Source organism: Pseudophryne corroboree, chromosome 11, assembly GCF_028390025.1.
Source record: "Pseudophryne corroboree isolate aPseCor3 chromosome 11, aPseCor3.hap2, whole genome shotgun sequence".
Classification (NCBI taxonomy): Eukaryota; Metazoa; Chordata; class Amphibia; order Anura; family Myobatrachidae; genus Pseudophryne; species Pseudophryne corroboree.
Window position 1 is genome coordinate 25,800,883 of NC_086454.1, and position 20,066 is coordinate 25,820,948.

General features: G+C 47.8%; 1 protein-coding gene across 9 annotated transcripts in view; it reads right to left on the reverse strand.

Annotated features, from left to right (window-relative positions):
• NAV2 (neuron navigator 2) overlaps positions 1-20,066 on the reverse strand; it is a 708,207-nt gene that overhangs the window by 79,802 nt on the left and 608,339 nt on the right. For all 9 annotated transcript variants that reach the window (XM_063946386.1, XM_063946388.1, XM_063946385.1 and 6 more), the window contains one exon: positions 14,170-14,292. In XM_063946386.1, coding sequence (XP_063802456.1) covers positions 14,170-14,292 — 123 coding nt within the window. The remainder of the gene's footprint in view (positions 1-14,169; positions 14,293-20,066) is intronic.

Below are 20,066 nucleotides of genomic sequence, written 5' to 3' on the forward strand. Positions count from 1 at the left end.
AATCCCTGGCTGGTTGCGGCGAGTTACAGAACATCGCTTTATTAAATAAGCCCATTTGGATTGTACTGTCTGTTACTATTTATGGTGCGCCAAAGCAGAGACATAGTAACAAGATTACAGTGTAACCAGTGTGTGTGTATACACGCACACACATATATACAGTTATTTTATATTATTACTGTTATTGATAACGTAAAGAAACACACACACACACATATATATTTATTTGTATATATAGGGATGTAGTTATGTGACCGGCGGAATACCACCGACTACATCCCCCCCCTCACAATCCCAACAGTCGGCACACCAACTAACAGGGACTATTCCCTCTCGTCGGTGTCCACGACACCCAACGAGTGGGAATAGCGCTTGCAACCGAGCCCCCCCTTCCCCTTCCCTCGGGCATTTAAATGCCGGGATCCCAGTGTTGGTATGGTGACCGGTGGTCGGTCATACGATACCATCCCCTGGCGGTCGAGATCATATCGGTCAGCATACCGACGCCGGAATCACGGCCGCCAGCACAGGTGCAAGCGCAACAAAGCCCTTTGCGGGCTCATTGCACTCACCACGCTGCGCTCGCCACAGGTTCTATTCTCCCTCTACCAGTGGGAATGAATCTTGGCCCCCTGCCGGCATCCTGGTGGCCGGGATCCCAGCGTCGGTATGCTGACCGCCGGTCACCTGACTACATCCCATATATATATATATATATATATATATATATATATATGTATATATGTACACATACGTATGTACATACATATACTGTATATACTGAAAAGACAATATATAAATGTAGGGTTATTCAGGCCCACACCCAGTCACTGCAATAATGCGCACAGGGTTACTTGTACAGCATTTGTGAGGCAGGAGACCACGTTTGGCTCTCTGCAAGTACGCACCACATCATCTGGGTTTTGCAATTATGGGTTGGGGGATGTAAATGGTTTATCGGAGCAGCTTATGGTGGAACATATAAAGCGCGTGCAGCTGTTTATAATCCAGAGTTGAGCTCAGAATTACAGCCGCTCCACAGAAGTGAGTGCAGGGCCCTGACGCAACAGGGAATATATATGTATCACTAAGGGAAGCCAACTTCTTCTGGGCGCAGGAATTCCCGTCCACATATTTCACTATGCAGAGGCCAAAGGCTGGAGAGGAACAAAAGCTGTTTTTTTTTTCTTCGTTTGGAAGGAAGCGGATTTATTGGCGATTTACAAGGCCAGGCTCCGGAATAGACGGTAAGCCGGGTGACTGCAGGTAATGCAGTTAGAGTGGGAGAGTGCAAATAGCAATCCGGTGACATCACTGTACAAGCCTCTGTATAGCTATTCTGAGGTTACAGGTCTCATAATGGGCACCAAGCCGTTACCGCAATATACATGTTATAACATAGTCTATTAACCTGCTGCAGGCAAAACCTTACAAGCAGGGACGTTACTAGAACATTTTACAGGGGCGCCAATGCTTTTAGAGAGACCCCTTCTGTACACAGTGCTCCGCCAGAGTGGGTGCGCCTAGTGCTGGCCAGGGTGCGCACTTTCTGCTAATGGCAGTAAGTCAGAGCGATCGCTATTTCTCTAACGAAAGCTGGAAAAGTGCAATCTATTAAATATAAAGATCTAGATTTACATATAAATAAATATACACTGTTGTAAAATAAATGTAGCAAATATGCCCCATAGTAGTGCATATTATGCCCCATAGTAGTGCCAATAATTTACAGTATGCCCCCATAGTAGTGCCCTAGTTAATTGTATGACCCATAAACAATATGAGCTGGGTAAGGCGGGCCCCCTGAGCCTCCGGACCCCGTAGAAGCGGCGCCGGAGCATACATACGCATCACAGAGCAATTATAGTGGATTCAGCATGGTGCGCGGCTCAGTCATACCTCCAGTTGTGACTGAGCAGGGGCAATTGGGCATTCAGACGTCATATAATTTGGTGTGGGCAAGTCGTGGCCCCAGTGGACGGAACTGTGGACTGCTCAGAGGTGAGCGTATGAAGAGATCTGGCTGATCCCAGGCAAAGGACAGTGCTGAGGCCGGACGCATACGGATGGGGCGGTGAGGTGGCATAGATGAGGGCAGCTCTGTACACCTGCACAGATATTCCCGGGCACAGAACGTGGGCACAACCTCTGTGAGTGGGAAATGGAATCCGATGTGGGGCGGTAGGAGATGCAGGTGCCGCGTGGGGCGTCGGAAGACCAGCTCGGAGGGGATACCCGACCCCAGACATGTACATCTGATTTTGGGTGAATATCTTATTTTATAGAGGATACAAATAACTATCTCTGCCGACTCATCAAAGTGCAAACGTTTAAAATTAACTTTGTCGTTACAATGTATCGCATTAGATTTTTCTTGCGGGTATAGGTCGTTGGGTCGACACAACTTAGGTCAACAGTCATTAGGTTGACCACTATTGGTCGACATGGATTAGGTTGACATGTACTAGGTCGACATGAGTTGTTTTTTTTACAGTTTTTGGTGTCGTTTTCTTCGTAAACTGACGGGGAACCCCAATTAGTGCATCGTGTCCCCTCGCATGGCTTGCGCGGGCAAGGTGCCTCGCTCTGCTACCGCTGCGCTCGGCACAGGTTACTGTTCCCAATCGTAGTCCAAGTGGATCGTAAAATATGAAAAAGTCCAAAAATTGGAAAAAAAACAAAAGTGAAAAACTCATGTCGACCTTTTGATCTGTCGACCTAAGTGGTGTCGACATAACGACCGTATCCCTTTCTTGCACTGATGACATTTATTGTTGTGCAATGATTTTCTATTTCTTTAGTGTTTTGTCATTTGTTTCCTCCTTTTTTTTTTTTTACAAGCTGCAGGTGCAACAGTTGCTACAGCTATAACGGGAGAAAATTAGTCGGCGACTAAGTGCTCCCTTTATATATCTATATAGTGCTCCATTTATATATATATATATATATATATATATATATAGTGCTATGTTTGATGCTCATCAAACGTTGGAGGAGGGACACTAATAGGCTGTGAAAGTTTTTCTGCAGTCTGTAATTGCGCAGGATTTTCCATAACATTAGGAAACAATCTGTGGTAATGACCAGCGTCCTATAAAGGAAGGGCCCCATCTCCTCCCAGTCTCCAGTCAGATCTCCCGCAGACTCTATTTATGGCCAGAGGTATCAGCGACAAGTACCTGCTACCTGTATGGGATTTGGCAGCAACACCTGGTGGCACACTGTAATATATAGCCAACTCTGGATACATACGGGCAAATATTACCACCAAATGCTGTCCGCGGGGAACGCAGCCATGTGCGGAATTTGTTATTTTAGCCTCTAGTGTTGTTTAGACATTAGTCTACAATCAGTCACAGGCAGATCTGCTGACACTGGGGAAGTGGAGCATGGGAAGGGGGCTGTGAGTGTGTGTCTGAGAGGTCTCCCCCTCCCTCCATGTAATTACCCGGCCTGATAAAGTCAGCATTTCCTGGAGGTGATTATTGTTGGGACTGTCCTGACAATGACTGATGAACTCCGGAGTCATTGATACTCGGGTAATAAACTGAGTTTTTGTAAACCGGTTTCATTTCAGTGACAGTAATCAGCCTGTGGCACAGGATGGCGGTACTCTGGGACCTGCCACCATAGTGCACTGAGCCCCACCACCATAGTGCACCGAGTCCCACCACCATAGTGCACTGAGTCCCACCACCATAGTGCACTGGGCCCCACCACCATAGTGCACTGGGCCCCACCACCATAGTGCACTGAGCCCCGCCACCATAGTGCACTGAGTCCCAGGGCCCCACCACCATAGTGCACTGAGCCCCACCGCCATAGTGCACTGAGCCCCACCACCATAGTGCACTGGGCCCCACCACCATAGTGCACTGGGCCCCACCACCATAGTGCACTGGGCCCCGCCACCATAGTCCACTGGGCCCCGCCACCATAGTGCACTGAGCCCCGCCACCATAGTGCACTGAGTCCCAGGGCCCCACCACCATAGTGCACTGAGACCCACCGCCATAGGGCACTGAGTCCCACCACCATAGTGCACTGGGCCCCACCACCATAGTGCACTGGGCCCCACCACCATAGTGCACTAAGTCCCACCACCATAGTGCACTGAGCCCCACCACCATAGTGCACTGAGTCCCACCACCATAGTGCACTGAGCCCCGCCACCATAGTGCACTGGGCCCCACCACCATAGTGCACTGAGTCCCACCACCATAGTGCATTGGGCCCCACCACCATAGTGCACTGGGCCTCACCACCATAGTGCACTGGGCCTCACCACCATAGTGCACTGGGCCCCGCCACCATAGTGCACTGAGCCCCACCACCATAGTGCAGTGAGCCCCACCACCATAGTGCAGTGAGCCCCACCACCATAGTGCAGTGAGCCCCACCACCATAGTGCAGTGAGCCCCACCACCATAGTGCACTGAGCCCCACCACCATAGTGCACTGAGCCCCGCCACCATAGTGCACTGAGTCCCACCACCATAGTGCACTGAGCCCCGCCACCATAGTGCACTGGGCTCCACCACCATAGTGCATTGGGCCCCACCACCATAGTGCACTGGGCCTCACCACCATAGTGCACTGGGCCCCACCACCATAGTGCACTGGGCCCCACCACCATAGTGCACTAAGTCCCACCACCGTAGTGCACTGGGCCCCACCACCGTAGTGCACTGGGCCCCACCACCATAGTGCACTGAGTCCCACCACCATAGTGCACTGAGCCCCGCCACCATAGTGCACTGGGCCCCACCACCATAGTGCACTGAGTCCCACCACCATAGTGCATTGGGCCCCACCACCATAGTGCACTGGGCCTCACCACCATAGTGCACTGGGCCTCACCACCATAGTGCACTGGGTCCCACCACCATAGTGCACTGAGCCCCACCACCATAGTGCACTGAGCCCCGCCACCATAGTGCACTAAGTCCCACCACCATAGTGCACTGGGCCCCGCCACCATAGTGCACTGAGCCCCACCACCATAGTGCACTGGGCCCCACCACCATAGTGCACTGAGCCCCACCACCATAGTGCACTGGGCCCCACCACCATAGTGCACTGGGCCCCACCACCATAGTGCACTGGGCACCACCACCATAGTGCACTGGGCCCCACCACCATAGTGCACTGAGCCGCACCACCATAGTGCACTGAGCCCCACCACCATAGTGCACTGAGCCCCACCACCATAGTGCACTGGGCCCCACCACCATTGACTTATCCAGGATATAAGACACTTGTTATGGTCACAAATTCTGTTGTTCTATTCTCAATGTTAATTTATCTTCTGCGGAATGTAGAGAAATCTTGTTTTGCATCTGTATTTTATACACTCAAACGTTCCATCATCAGCCCTTACACAACCGCAGAAGATATGATAACAGATATCTTATTATTATTATTACTACCAGTTATTTATAAAGCGCACACGTATTCCGCAGCGCTTTACAGAGAACATTTGGCCATTCACATCAGTCCCTGCCCCAGTGGAGCTTACAATCTATAGTCTCTACCACATGTGTACACACACACACACACACACACACACACACACACACACACACACACACACACACGCTTGGGATAATATTTTTGGAAGTCAATTAACATACCAGTATATTTTTGGATTGTGGGAGGAAAGCAGAGCACCCAGCAGAAGCCCACACAAGCACGGGGAGAACATACAAACTCCACACAGTTAGGGCCATGGTGGGTATCGAACCAATGACCTCAGTGCCGTGATGCAGTAATTCTGGTTACGATCATTAGCAAATTACTATTACGGCATATTACTATGTAAGATAATCGCACCCAATGTTTCTAGCCGATACTGGCCAACTCCAACCGGTCATTGCTACAAGACCTACAGAGCAGAGGATAAGGGTTGGATAAAATGTGGGCCTCACATACGCCACCATCAGTCGGGGGTGGGGAATGCACTCGCTGAACAGAGGACACAGCACACTAATCACGGAAATGATTGCTTCTTAGGGGTAAATTTACTAAAGCTTCTTAAAAATGAAAAGTGGTGATGTTGCGCGCAGCAACCAATTAGATTCTCTCTATCATTTCTCTATTGCATCAAGGACAGAATCTGGGCAAAATAATCCCCACCCTGCGCCATAGCACACGACTCAATAGTAAAGCGGCACACATGATATCTGTTACAAAGAGGCTCGTCCCAACGTCCAGAGGAACCTGCACTTAGCGGCCACAAACTTTCCTACAACACAGATACACGGCTACGGCAAGCACCGATATGCGGTTTCTCCGTATCTGACAAACCCGGCACGCTGGTGAAAGCGGTCACCGGATCTCTTCCAACGATCAAGATAGTGGAGAACCCTTATGGGCAAAATGCTATATTATTTAAACAAAGCATTTTATCCTAAAATGTATATTTTTAAAAAAAAATCTGTTCTTAACAGTTTAGGGGTCTATTCAATTCTAGTCGGAACGACAGGACTTTCTGACTTTTTTAGGTCGAATCATGATTCGACCTATTCAATGGGGTTGACGTTTTTCTGACTTGTCGGAAAACATGTGGATCGGCGGATTAGCCGCAGATTCACGTATTGTCGGATTTGCGAGCAAATCCGACAGGTTTTTGGTCCATTTCTGACAATGTCAATCCGACTTTTAAAAAAAGTTGGATTGACATTGTCGAAAACGACCCGAACCTGTCGGATTTGGACTCAAATTGAATACTGAACTGTCGGATCCTTTCCGTCGGAAAGGATCTGACATCAATTGAATATACCCCTTAATATTTTTGTTTCTATATATTTTAGTTTTTCAAAGAAAGTATAAATATAATTCCTGGAGTAGCAGGATCATGCATGCGCAGAGGATTTCAGGATGGGCTGGCGAAGCAGATAAAGTATTATTGTGGCCCAGAAAATGTTCTTAATAAATAGGACGACAAAAGATTTTCTATTGCCGAGATAAGCGGCAATAAAAAATATCAGCTGACACCTACTCCTCGTAAATAGAGCCTCAACGCTCACTACACAGGTAATAACTGATGCCTGGTCGCTGTAACGTCTGCACCTGTAACTCAGCTCTGTCCAGTGATACTTGATGCAGGTAAAATTGCACATCAGGTATAAAAGAGGAACAGTTTGGAAGGAGAGAGGGAGAGGGGGGTAGGTTGGAGGTGCGCTGTACACACAGCACTATGAACCTCTCCAGCCCCATAGAGTGTAAGATATGGTTATAGAAAGCCTCTAGTACACAATGACTAACAGACCAGCCCTGAAATATCTGTCTGGCCGGACACGGGCGCCTGCGTCTTGTCAGACCAGTATAATCTCCTGTTCCCCCAGTTGGCGGAGAGCCAGTGGCGATTAGGTAAGAATGCGAAGCATCTGATAAGACACTTGTATTATATGGCATAACATAGGGGGTAATTCAGATCCGATCGCTACTGTGTGTTTTCGCACGGCGTGCGATCAGGTCCAAACTGCGCATGCGTCCGAGTGGCAACGCGCAGGCGCGTCGCACAGCAGCAACGGGCACCGGCGCCTAGCGACTGGATGGAGCGAAAAAAACGAACGCACAGGCGATCGCAAGAAGAGTGACAGGAAGTGGCCGTTTGTGGGTGGCAACAGAGTGTCCGGAAAACCGCAGGAGGGCTCAGGCATTTGGAGGGAGGGCGTCTGACGTCAACTTTGGCCCCGATCAGCAGGATTCCATTGCAGCGCCTGAATAAACTGATTTTTGTGCAGCTCTGCTGCAGAAGCGATCGCACGCTTGCAAGGGCTTTTCCCCTCCCCCTGTAGGCGGCGACTATCTGAACGCAGGGCTGCAAAAAATGCAGCCCAGCGATCAGATCTGAATTACCCCCATAGCCTGTAGCTGCAATATACTCACATGGCTCGGACAGGGCAGCGGCGGTCAGGACACATGTACGGCCAGGTTGATGGGGCGGCTGAGAATGATATACAGCTATACCGAAGCTCAGTTCCCACCCTGATCCTCGCTGAGGGTCCCATTCAGGGGTAGGGGGGAGTTGCATTCGCAACTGAGTAATCACACGCATCGGAACTGCGAAAATATGGTAATGCTGCAACCGCTGTAATTTGTACTGAAATATCTCAGCGACCCAGAATGTCACAACTGAGTTGTCGCAACTGCGAATTCAGACACAAACGCTGTCTGCAACACGCCCACAAACATGCACCAGACACCCGCACTTGACAAGCCACCGCATTACCTCCCACAAACACACACGGGCAATCACCCTGCAGAATATCCATCCACACGCTTTACCTGCAAACGCCCCTCCCGTCATCTCCGCCGCAGCTCCCGTTACCTCCACCGCAGCTCCCGCCAGGGCTCTCCTGGTACTGTAGCAGAGCGTTTATTGATCCGAGTCAGTGACTTGGAATAGGAGGATTTGCAGCCTCCCGCCCGTAGGAGGTAAATTCCTCAGTGATACAAGATACAGAACATATACAATGACTGTGAGATTATCACTACGGACAAAGAAAGAACACACAGATGGGAACAGCGTAACAGCCAGTTCACACAGGGGTGTGAATGTGTATTCTGAGTGTGGGAAAGCGTATCGGCCCCAAGCGCTGTGTCTTTACACAAGTGCGTGCCTCGCCGCGGTCTATAGGCTCCGACAGCTCGCATGTTGACAGTATCAGCAGTTATCTGATAACTAATGATTTGTACGTTTTCTGCTGAGAATTAACCCCATCAGAGCCACTGGCACAATACTCCCTCTGCTCAATTCCAGGGTGTCAAGATTGTTCTAGGCTAGGGCTAGCATGGTGGTGTAGTGTTTAGCACTACTGCCTCACAGCACTGAGGTCAAGAGTTATATTCCTAACCAAGGCACAATATGTGTAAAGTTTGTATGTTCTCTCTGTGTTTGCATGTGTTTTCTCCGGGTGCTCCGATTTCTCACCACACTCCAAAATCATATTGGTAAGTTGCTAACAACCGTGGTGTGTGTGTGTGTGTGTGTGTGTGTGTGTGTGTGTGTGTGTGTGTGTGTGTGTGTGTGTGTGTGTACATGTTATAGGGAATATAGGGGGTCATTCCGAGTTGATCGCAAGCTGCCGTTGTTCGCTGCGCAGCGATCAGTGTCAAAAAAAGGTTAATCTGCGCATGCGTAGGCACCGCAATGCGCACGCGCGTCGTACGGTTACAAAGTCCATTGTGGTTTTGCCCTGGTTCTAGCGACGACTCCAATAGCACAGCCGGCCGCACAGGTTCTAGCGAAGCTTTCAGTCGCACGGCACAACGCAGGAAGATTGACATAAAGAGTCCGTTTCTGGGTGTCAACTGACCGTTTTCAGGGAGTGCTTAGAAAAACGCAGGCGTGTCGGGGAAAACGCAGGCTGGGTGTTCGCTGGGCGGGTGTGTGACGTCAAAAGCCGCCCCTCCATCGTTAGAATCAACGCACAGGATAAGTAACTACAGGGCTGGTCTTGTTTTGCACAAAAAGATTTTGCAGGCGCTCTGCTGCACAAGCGTTCGCACTTCTACACAGCGAAAATACACTCCCCAGTGGGCAGCGACAATGCGTTTGCACTGCTGCTAAAAACTGCTAGCGAGTGATCAACTCGGAATGACCCCCATAGACTGTAAGCTCCACTGACGCAGAGACTGAAATACTCCCTGTAAAGTGCTGCGGAATATGTGTATATACATAACGGGATCAGTATGATTTACCGACGGACGCAACACAGACGGTCATAATCCTGACAGCCATTGACATAGTCAAAATACCGACACGGTCGGAATTCCAACACTCATTATGCCGACATGTTCAAAATGCTGACATAGTCAGAATACCGACATTTGAAATGCCGACATTATTACCGACATTGGTTTTTCTGTGGGTTTTTTTTGGGTGTCAATGTTGACATAGGTCGACATGATCACCGTCTAAGTGAACCGCGACCCCTCGACTGACGGGATTGTGTCCGGCGGTAAATCAACTGCTACCCTGCGTAAATAGTAATAAATAATACATAGATACAATGACGGATTTATTAAATACCCCATCACTACTACCTGCACTGTAGTCCTGTCCTGGCGGGACTCCTAGCCATCCCATAATCCCTATATAATCCATAGTATACTGTACCATGACACCATATGCTGTACTTCCCTGTACCACTGTATGCTGCCCCTTCCCAGATCTCCCAGCAATCCACAGAAGGAATATAATATATATGCTGATTGTCCTGAATTCCTAGACACACACACACCTTGGAACCAAATGGTCCGATGACTATACAAAGCTGAACCGCCATCACAAACCCGCAAGAACACATTTGACAATATTATAATATAATATCACCAGTTACCAGCCCCTTAAAATGACAGAACAACATAACAGTAATGTCAGCGCCTTCGGCTGTGCGCGCCCGGCCGGAGCAACACTTGAATGGCTCTGTCGGGCGCCACCTAGTGGCCACTGGCACGCAAAGCACTTGAATTCCCTCCTATACAGCTGAGGAGCAACGTTAGCCTTTTACTACATAGAATAATGGACTGATTTCTGCAACCGTGATCCAGACGTGTAGAAGTCCAAATTAAGTACAGGCTGGCATGTATTATGCTGCCCCGATAGACTAAAAGCAACTGGCATGATGGACCTTGTAGTTCTACTACAGCTGGAGAGCCGCCGGCTGCCCAACTATTACGTACCCCTCTCTATAAGCAGCTGGAAGCCTATAATCACCGAGCACTGCTCCAGGTTTCTCTGACCTCTGATGCATCATTTATCAGCAGACAGCGCGGAATATGTAGCTACGCGGGGAATGACCAGTTAAGGCCTGTTCTAATAATAGTTACACACCGCCTAATGCACTTTTCTCAGGACGACAGACGGGCGCACTATCGGCAGCAGACACACACACTACACAGCCACACAATGGCGCGATGACACATTGCATCGGTGGCGCGCCTGCACCTGGACGGTTTTATTCTCAGACAATTCGCTATGACGGACAAGCAGTTTGCAGCTGTTATACATAATATTCTTGCCCGTGAGTTCTATAATAATGTGACAATATAAGTCATTTCAATGCGGCAGAGGTCCAGGCCATAGATAGCAGCTGAAGGTTACCATAAAGCTAAATAAACACAGATAACCAACATCTGGACGTTTCATAGTCCGCCTGCGGATCACAGGGATGAAAGAAACTCTTCCATAGTTTATCACCAGTCATCGACAATACAAGTGCAACAGCTCTGGCTGCAGCGGGTGTCGACTAGAATTAGGATCATTTGGCCGACCCCATATGGTCGACATGTAAAAGGAAGACGACACAAAAGATCGACAAGGTCAAAAGGGCAACATGGAAATGGTCGACACAAAGGTTGACAGAAGTTTTTATTTTATTTTCTATGTTAAACCACATGTGACCCCAATTAGAGTACCGCTTCGGGCAAAGTTACTATTCCCAATTGTAGCCCACAAGGACGGTAAACGATGAAAACAAAATAACAAATAAATGGTGTCAACCATATATGTGTCGGCAATTGTTATGACGACCATTTGAACCTGCCGACCTTAAGCACTGTCGACTTTTTATATGTTAAACTTTTGACCCTGTCGACCTTTAGTATCTGTTGACCTAATGTCTAACTATTTACTGTCATCCGGGTCTCAGCTGCAACATGAGCAGAATATGAAGGAAACGTTCTATTTGAATATAATGCGGATTGATCATGTGACGGTGTCAATGGGGCAGCCGGGCAGCAGTGAAGTACTACCGCCGCTGCCCCTGGTTCTTCTCCTGTCGCTGCAGCAATTGACAGGGGCAGCCCGGCAGCAGTGATGGACTGCCGCAGCTGACCCTGAACCTCATCACGGCTCCTGCTCCACTGCCGCCTCTGCCGGGGATCCTGGTCTGCCCACCCCCCTGTATAACATAAACACAATTCCCCTAACACACTAGAATTTGAGTTAGCGGGCAGGAGTCGGCCATGATGGTGCACCCAAGTGAAGCCACTGTAAACCCCCTGCAGGTGGCTATGTACTGCGCAGGCGCAACAAATTGAAATTCCCTATCTCTATAATGGGGCATAGTTTACTAAATTTAAAAAAATCTGTAACTTTCTGAAAGACCACAACCCCAAAAGGCACTACACTGGGACAAGATCTATCTAATAAAACAAACCCCAAGTCTTAATTCGTCCTCTATCCTGAGTTATGCCTTCCCAAAAAACTTTCCATACACTATATGGGAAAACCATCCTCAAAAGCCAAACAGGAAGTCGCAGAAAAAAAACTGACAGTTGAAACTTTAGGTTACTCCCAATTCCTCATTTTTTTATTATTTTGCCCTAAAATTTGGCATGCAGCTCCGGGTGACGATTCTACGCGTCCCTGCAAAATTTCAGCTCAGTACGTCCAATCACTTTTGAGGTGTAGCCCCTCAAACACCATGCCCCCATCTCAGAAGTTCCATATGGGAGAATTCCGTTTGTTCACGGCACGTGTCCCGGGAACAAGCGAGGTCCATTCAATGCAGCCACTTCTATGTACTAAGGCTCGGAGAGAGATAAAGTATTGACCAATCAGCTCCTAACTGTCATTTTTCAACACAGCCTGTAACATAGCAGTTAGGAGCTGATTGGCTGGTACTTTATCTCTCTCCAAGGCTCAGTACATAGGGGGTCATTCTGACCCGTTCGCTCGCTGCTTTTTAACGCAGCCGAGCAAACGGGTCCCAACTGCACATGCGCCGGCGCATGCCAGACGGCCGAAGGCCGTAGCAGGGCTGAGATCGCCTTTGCCTGATTGACAGGCAGAGGCGGTCGGTGGGCGGGAGGGGGCGGAACGGCGGCGTTTGGCTGCCGTTTCGTGGGTGCGGTCTGGCCAAAGCAGGCGTGGCCGGACCAAATGGGGGGCCGCTGCGGGCCGGGGAGCGATGAGTAGCTCTCGGCCAGCACGCTAAAGCTGCGCTGGTCGGGAGCTACTCTAGAAGTGCAAAGGCATCGCCACTGTGCGATGCCTTTGCACTTCTGCGGGGAAGGGCCAGCACTGACATGCGGGGTGGACTAGCTCTGTGCTGGGCGTCCCCCCGCATGTCAGGGAAGATGATCGTAGCTGTGCTAAATTTAGTACAGCTACGATCAATCGGAATGACCCCCTATAGACACCAAAGTCTGCAATGGCCTATAAAAACTATACAAACCATTTGAAGGGTAACAGCACTTAAATAAATATTTGCCTAATGAAAATGATAACACTAGAATAACGTATGATACCTGACATCCCTGAAATCACCTGGTGAAAACTAAGAAACACTCTATTGCTGTAAATCAACATATTTCTTGTGAATAATGGACACATATTAGTACTATATCAACAGAATTACACTGAACTGCAGTAATTCAGAGATATTGCTACAGAAGAGAAGATATTTAACCAAATTGTGAATATTGTCAAATTGCAGCAACAGTGTTTACTGAGGTTTCAACGGGCAATTTCAGGCAGAGAAGCGATTTCAATTTTCAGGGATTAGAACAGAGGTTGTGTGATCTGCGTCCATTTCTTAATCAGGCATCACGATCATGACTTCTGTAATTTATGCAAATATAAACCTTTGTATTATGTTCATGGTTCCTGTATTTTATACAAATACAAAACAAGAGTTCTACTGGAGAAAAGTGCTATATAAATAAAATGATTATTATTAACCTATAGAATCTCCGGTCCAATGTAAGGTCAGTCATTCTTATTACGCACATGCAAAGACTTTAATAGAACACATCAGGTACATCCCCATGCAAATCACATTATTCCACATTATGTAACAGATTTCAGTTGATATAATGGGATGCGGTTAATTTACCGGCCGTCGGGATCACAGCGGAATCCTGACAGCCGGTGAAATGCTGGTGGTCGCAATCCCGACTGAGGTCCGGTATTCCCACTCGGGTGGTAGTCCACGCCACCACCGGAGGGGGCATAAAATAGTGTGACAAGCAAAGCTCGCCACTGGGCCTGATGCCAGCATTCCACTTGTCGGGATCCCGGCGTCGGTCTCCTGACAATTATAACGAACCCGATATAATAATTGTACTGTACATAATTCAATTAATCATTTGGATCAGTATGGACTTTGGCTTTATAGTTATTTGCACAGATTACAGAGAGAGTTGCAATCTCACCTGTCAGCATCTCCCTGCCCACCAGACGTGTTACGCTGAAGCGTCTCCCGCACAGCCGCCATGCCGTCAGGTAGCCGATTCAGTCTTCGGGTGTAGAGGCTCAGCCCCCCATCTGTCATATACCTGAGACAGGACAGGGAAATCACGTCAGTATTACAGCAGCTCTCATGTTATAACACAGATCGTTCCGGTGTCTGGAACACACTGCGCAGCAAGGCATAGGAAACACTAATATATATATATATATATATATATATATATATATATATATATAACACACTATTATACTGTACAAGGCAGAATACCAGATTAATACCATAGGGTCAGAAGACAAGAACACAACAATAACATAGAGCAGTAGCTCTGTTTCCGGAGTACACATACAAGCTCACAGGCCGCTATAAACCGTGGCCAAAGACTGGAGTAAATGTTTTACAAGTGGACATGTGGGTAGGGATGTGGTGCGGAAACTCCGACATGGGACAGAAATCCACATTCTACAGCAAGAATCAAACAGCAGCAGCCCCCCCCCCCCCCACCTCGTTTTCCTAAAGCAGCAGCCCCCATCCCCCCCCATCGTTTTCCTAAGGCGATGACATCATATACAGCCATTAGTAGTGCATGCGTTACTTCATATAATACACGTTTTCCTAACGCGATGACATCATATATCATATACAGCCAGCAGAAGAGCATGCGTTTCTTAGTGTTCACTCTAGGCTGTCTTAGCAGCCCGATTTTTAAAAGGCAAAACCCGCCCTGCCCCTTTTGCGGCGCCCTGCTAGAACAGCCGCCAGCTTCCTGCCCTCCCAGCGTGTAAAGATGGCGTGCGCATATGCACGGCATTCATTCACGCTATGGGAGAGAGCTGGGGGAAGCCCAGCACCGACGGAGGTGCTGGGCACGCCCCCAACAGTGACGTCGACGGCCACAGACGCCCCCTATAGCAGCGTCTGTGGGCCGCACCGCCCACTAAAATGATGCTGGGATGGCCACGCCCCCTAATTTTCATGGCCGCACCCCCGTTTCGGGCCCTCGGACTCCGGCGCCCTGCCCCTTATAGATTCCAGAAGGAACACTACGTTACTCCATATAATACGCGTTTTCCTAATGCGATGACATCATATATCATATACAGCCAGCAGTAGTGCATGCTTTACTCCATATCATACACGTTTTCCTAACGCGATGACATCATATATCATATACAGCCAGCAGTAGTGTATGCGTTACTCCATATAATACACGTTTTCCTAACGTGATGACATCATATACAGCCAGCAGTAGTGCATGCGTTACTCCATATAATACACGTTTTCCTAACGCGATGACATCATATACTGCCAGCAGTAGTGTATGAGTTACTCCATATAATACACGTTTTCCTAATGCGATGACATCATATATCATATACAGCCAGCAGCAGTGTATGCGTTACTCCATGTAATACACGTTTTCCTAACGCGATGACATCATATACAGCCAGCAGTAGTGCATGCGTTACTCCATATAATACACGTTTTCCTAACGCGATGACATCATATACAGCCAGCAGTAGTGTATGAGTTACTCGATATAATACACGTTTTCCTAACGCGATGACATCATATATCATATACAGCCAGCAGTAGTGCATGCGTTACTCCATATAATACACGTTTTCCTAACGCGATGACATCATATATCATATACAGCCAGCAGTAGTGCATGCGTTACTCCATATAATACACGTTTTCCTAACGCGATGACATCATATACAGCCAGCAGTAGTGTATGAGTTACTCCATATAATACACGTTTTCCTAACGCGATGACATCATATATCATATACAGCCAGCAGTAGTGCATGCGTTACTCCATATAATACACGTTTTCCTAACACGATGACATCATATATCATATACAGCCAGCAGTGGTGTATGCGTTACTCCATATAATACACGTTTTCCTAACGCGATGACATCATATAATATATCATATACAGCCAGCAGCAGTGTATGCGTTACTCCATATAATACACGTTTTCCTAACGCGATGACATCATATAATATATCATATACAGCCAGCAGTAGGGCATGCGTTACTCCATATAATACACGTTTTCCTAACGCGATGACATCATATAATATATCATATACAGCCAGCAGTAGGGTATGCGTTACTCCATATAATACACGTTTTCCTAACGTGATGACATCATATAATATATCATATACAGCCAGCAGTAGGGTATGCGTTACTCCATATAATACACGTTTTCCTAACGTGAGGACATCATATAATATATCATATACAGCCAGCAGTAGGGTATGCGTTACTCCATATAATACACGTTTTCCTAACGTGAGGACATCATATAATATATCATATACAGCCAGCAGTAGGGCATGCGTTACTCCATATAATACACGTTTTCGTAACGCGATGACATCATATATCATATACAGCCAGCAGTAGGGCATGCGTTACTCCATATAACACACATTTTCCTAACGCGATGACATCAAATGCAACCAGCAGTAGTGCATGCGTTACTCCTAATAATACACGTTTTCCTAACGCGATGACATCATATACAGCCAGCAGTAAGGCATGCGTTACTCCATATAATACACGTTTTCCTAACGCGATGACATTATATACAGCCAGCAGTAGGGCATGCGTTCCTCCATATAATACACATTCTCCTAACGCAATGACATCATATACAGCCAGCAGTAGTGCATGCGTTACTCCATATAGTACACGTTTTCCTTACGCGATGACATCATATACAGCCAGCAGTAGTGTATGCGTTACTCCATATAATACACGTTTTCCTAACGCGATGACATCATATACAGCCAGCAGTACGGCATGCGTTACTCCATATAATACACGTTTTCCTAACGCGATTACATCATATACAGTCAGCAGTAGTGTATGCGCTACTCCTAATAATACACGTTTTCCTAACATGATGACATCATATACAGTCAGCAGTAGGACATGCGTTACTCCTAATAATACACGTTTTCCTAACACGATGACATCATATACAGCCAGCAGTAGTGTATGCGTTACTCTATATAATACACGTTTTCCTAATGCGATGACATCATATACAGCCAGCAGTAGTGCATGCGTTACTGCATATAATACACTTTTTCCTAACGCGATGACATCATATACAGCCAGCAGTAGTGCATGCGTTACTCCTAATAATACACATTTTCCTAACATGATGATATCATATAATATATCATATAAAGCTAACAGTAGGGCATGCGTTACTTCATATAATACACGTTTTCCTAAATCAATTACAATAAATCAATGTTATCAGAACTCATATTGTACAAATATTATTTATAGCAGTTTATAGCTGTATCAGCATCACTGGAGCATTATAAGAAGAGGAAACATTAATATAAAAGAATATAAATAAGATAATACGTCTGAGTATTTCCAGCCTAGTAATAACAGACCGGCAATAAACATGAAACCTATACACCAGAGCTAATCCGTACAGCGCAGATGTCTGATTCTCGCTGAGTTGTGGTTTAGTAAATATGACCTCTCTCCCGTTTCTCTCATGAAAGGCCTCTCCAACATTTAATGAGTGGGAGGACCGCTCTGAAATTACAGCTTGCCTGGGCGCCCCCGATTATACGGTGAGATTAAGGTTTGTACAGCGCCTAAGATTTTACCGCCATTTTAGAGAAATATCTGCTTTCAGGGAATTAGATGAGGATCTGGATGTGAGGGAATGAGCCGGTACCGCGTCATTCCCACAGACCTGACGGAAGCATGGCGAATAATGTCTGGGGATGGTTTATTATGTGGAACACGGAGGTCTCCAGTGTGCGCAGGCGATAGACGCGCAGATGTGTACCTGGGTCTGGGAGATTAGGAGGTGTGGGTAAGGTGTCCAACAAGTTCCATACAGAACATGCAAAAGGCATGATACAAAGACGTATCAGGGAATGAGGAGGGGCTGACGAGGCAAGAGAGGGGCTGACGAGGCAAGAGAGGGGCTGACGAGGGAAGAGAGGGGCTGACGAGGGAAGAGAGGGGCTGACGAGGGAAGAGAGGGGGCTGACGAGGGAAGAGAGGGAAGAGAGGGGCTGACGAGGGAAGAGAGGGGCTGACGAGGGAAGAGAGGGGCTGACGAGGGAAGAGAGGGGCTGACGAGAGGGGCTGACGAGGCAAGAGAGGGGCTGACGAGGCAAGAGAGGGGCTGACGAGGGAAGAGAGGAGTTGACGAGGGAAGAGAGAGGCTGACGAGGGAAGAGAGGGGTTGACGAGGATAGAGAGGGGCTGACGAGGGAAGAGAGGGGCTGACGAGGCTAGAGAGGGGCTGACGAGGGAAGAGAGGAGTTGACGAGGGAAGAGAGGGGCTGACGAGGCAAGAGAGGGGCTGACGAGGGAAAAGAGGGGCTGACGAGGGAAAAGAGGGGCTGACGAGGGAAGAGAGGAGTTGACGAGGGAAGAGAGAGGCTGACGAGGGAAGAGAGGGGCTGATGAGGGAAGAGAGGGGCTGACGAGGGAAGAGAGGGGCTGACGAGGCTAGAGAGGGGCTGACGAGGGAAGAGAGGAGTTGACGAGGGAAGAGAGGGCCCTGCTAGTGACAGCGTACAGACTAATGGATACACAGACAAATCGGTACGTAAAGATGTTCTGACAGCATGCACTGTTACCCATGAAGGGCAAAGCTCATGCTCAAATATATAGCGGTGCAGCTTCTGTAATACCCTAACCACAGCGCACGCCATTCCTCGCTGCAATATTCTCATCCAGGACCTTCTTTATGATCACTTGCAAGAGTCGGTGACAGAAGATACAGGTTGAGTATCTCATACACGGTCACATTATTATGATCACCAGCTAATAGCCAGAGTAACCGCCGTGTGCAGCACGGACAACAGCGAGACGGGCTGAATTGTCGTTATAGACACACGTCTGGTAGGCCCTAGGTACACTGTGACGGTGAGCTGCTCCACTGTAGCGCGTCGGTCAGCCTTCATGCACCTTCGTAGCCGACATTCACCTCTCACATCAATGGCATGTGGTGCTCCGCAGTTTCCATGTCGGTTATTTGCAATGGTGCAGTTTGTCCAGTCACAATACACCATCATCGCAGCAGCACGCGGACAGGTCACACACTGCGCTGTGTCAGAAATACCGCCACCCTTGGCCTGAAAGCCGATAATCAGCCCTTTCTGCAACTCGGATAAATCTCCCCTTTTACACATGACAGCAACGAGCGATATGTGTGCAGACGGCCTATCACACACCTTATATACCCACCAAACCAGCGCACGTCACATGACTTACTTCATGGGCTACGCGCTGCCGACGTCACATGTAGGAGGTGGTTATAATAATGTTACTCGCCCATGTATATGAAATGCTTGGGACCAGAAGTATTTTGGATATCGAATGTTTCCGTAGTTTGGAATATTTGCTTCCCATAATGAGATATCTTGGGGATGGGGCCCAAGGGTAAACACAGAATGGGGTATATTTTAGAGATGTGCACTTGAAATTTTTCGGGTTTTGTGTTTTGGTTTTGGGTTCGGTTCCGCGGCCGTGTTTTGGGTTCGACCGCGTTTTGGCAAAACCTCACCGAATTTTTTTTGTCGGATTCGGGTGTGTTTTGGATTTGGGTGTTTTTTTTCAAAAAACCCTAAAAAACAGCTTAAATCATAGAATTTGGGGGTCATTTTGATCCCAAAGTATTATTAACCTCAAAAACCATAATTTCCACTCATTTTCAGTCTATTCTGAATACCTCACACCTCACAATATTATTTTTAGTCCTAAAATTTGCACCGAGGTAGCTGTGTGGGTAAGATAAGCGACCCTAGTGGCCGACACAAACACCGGGCCCATCTAGGAGTGGCACTGCAGTGTCA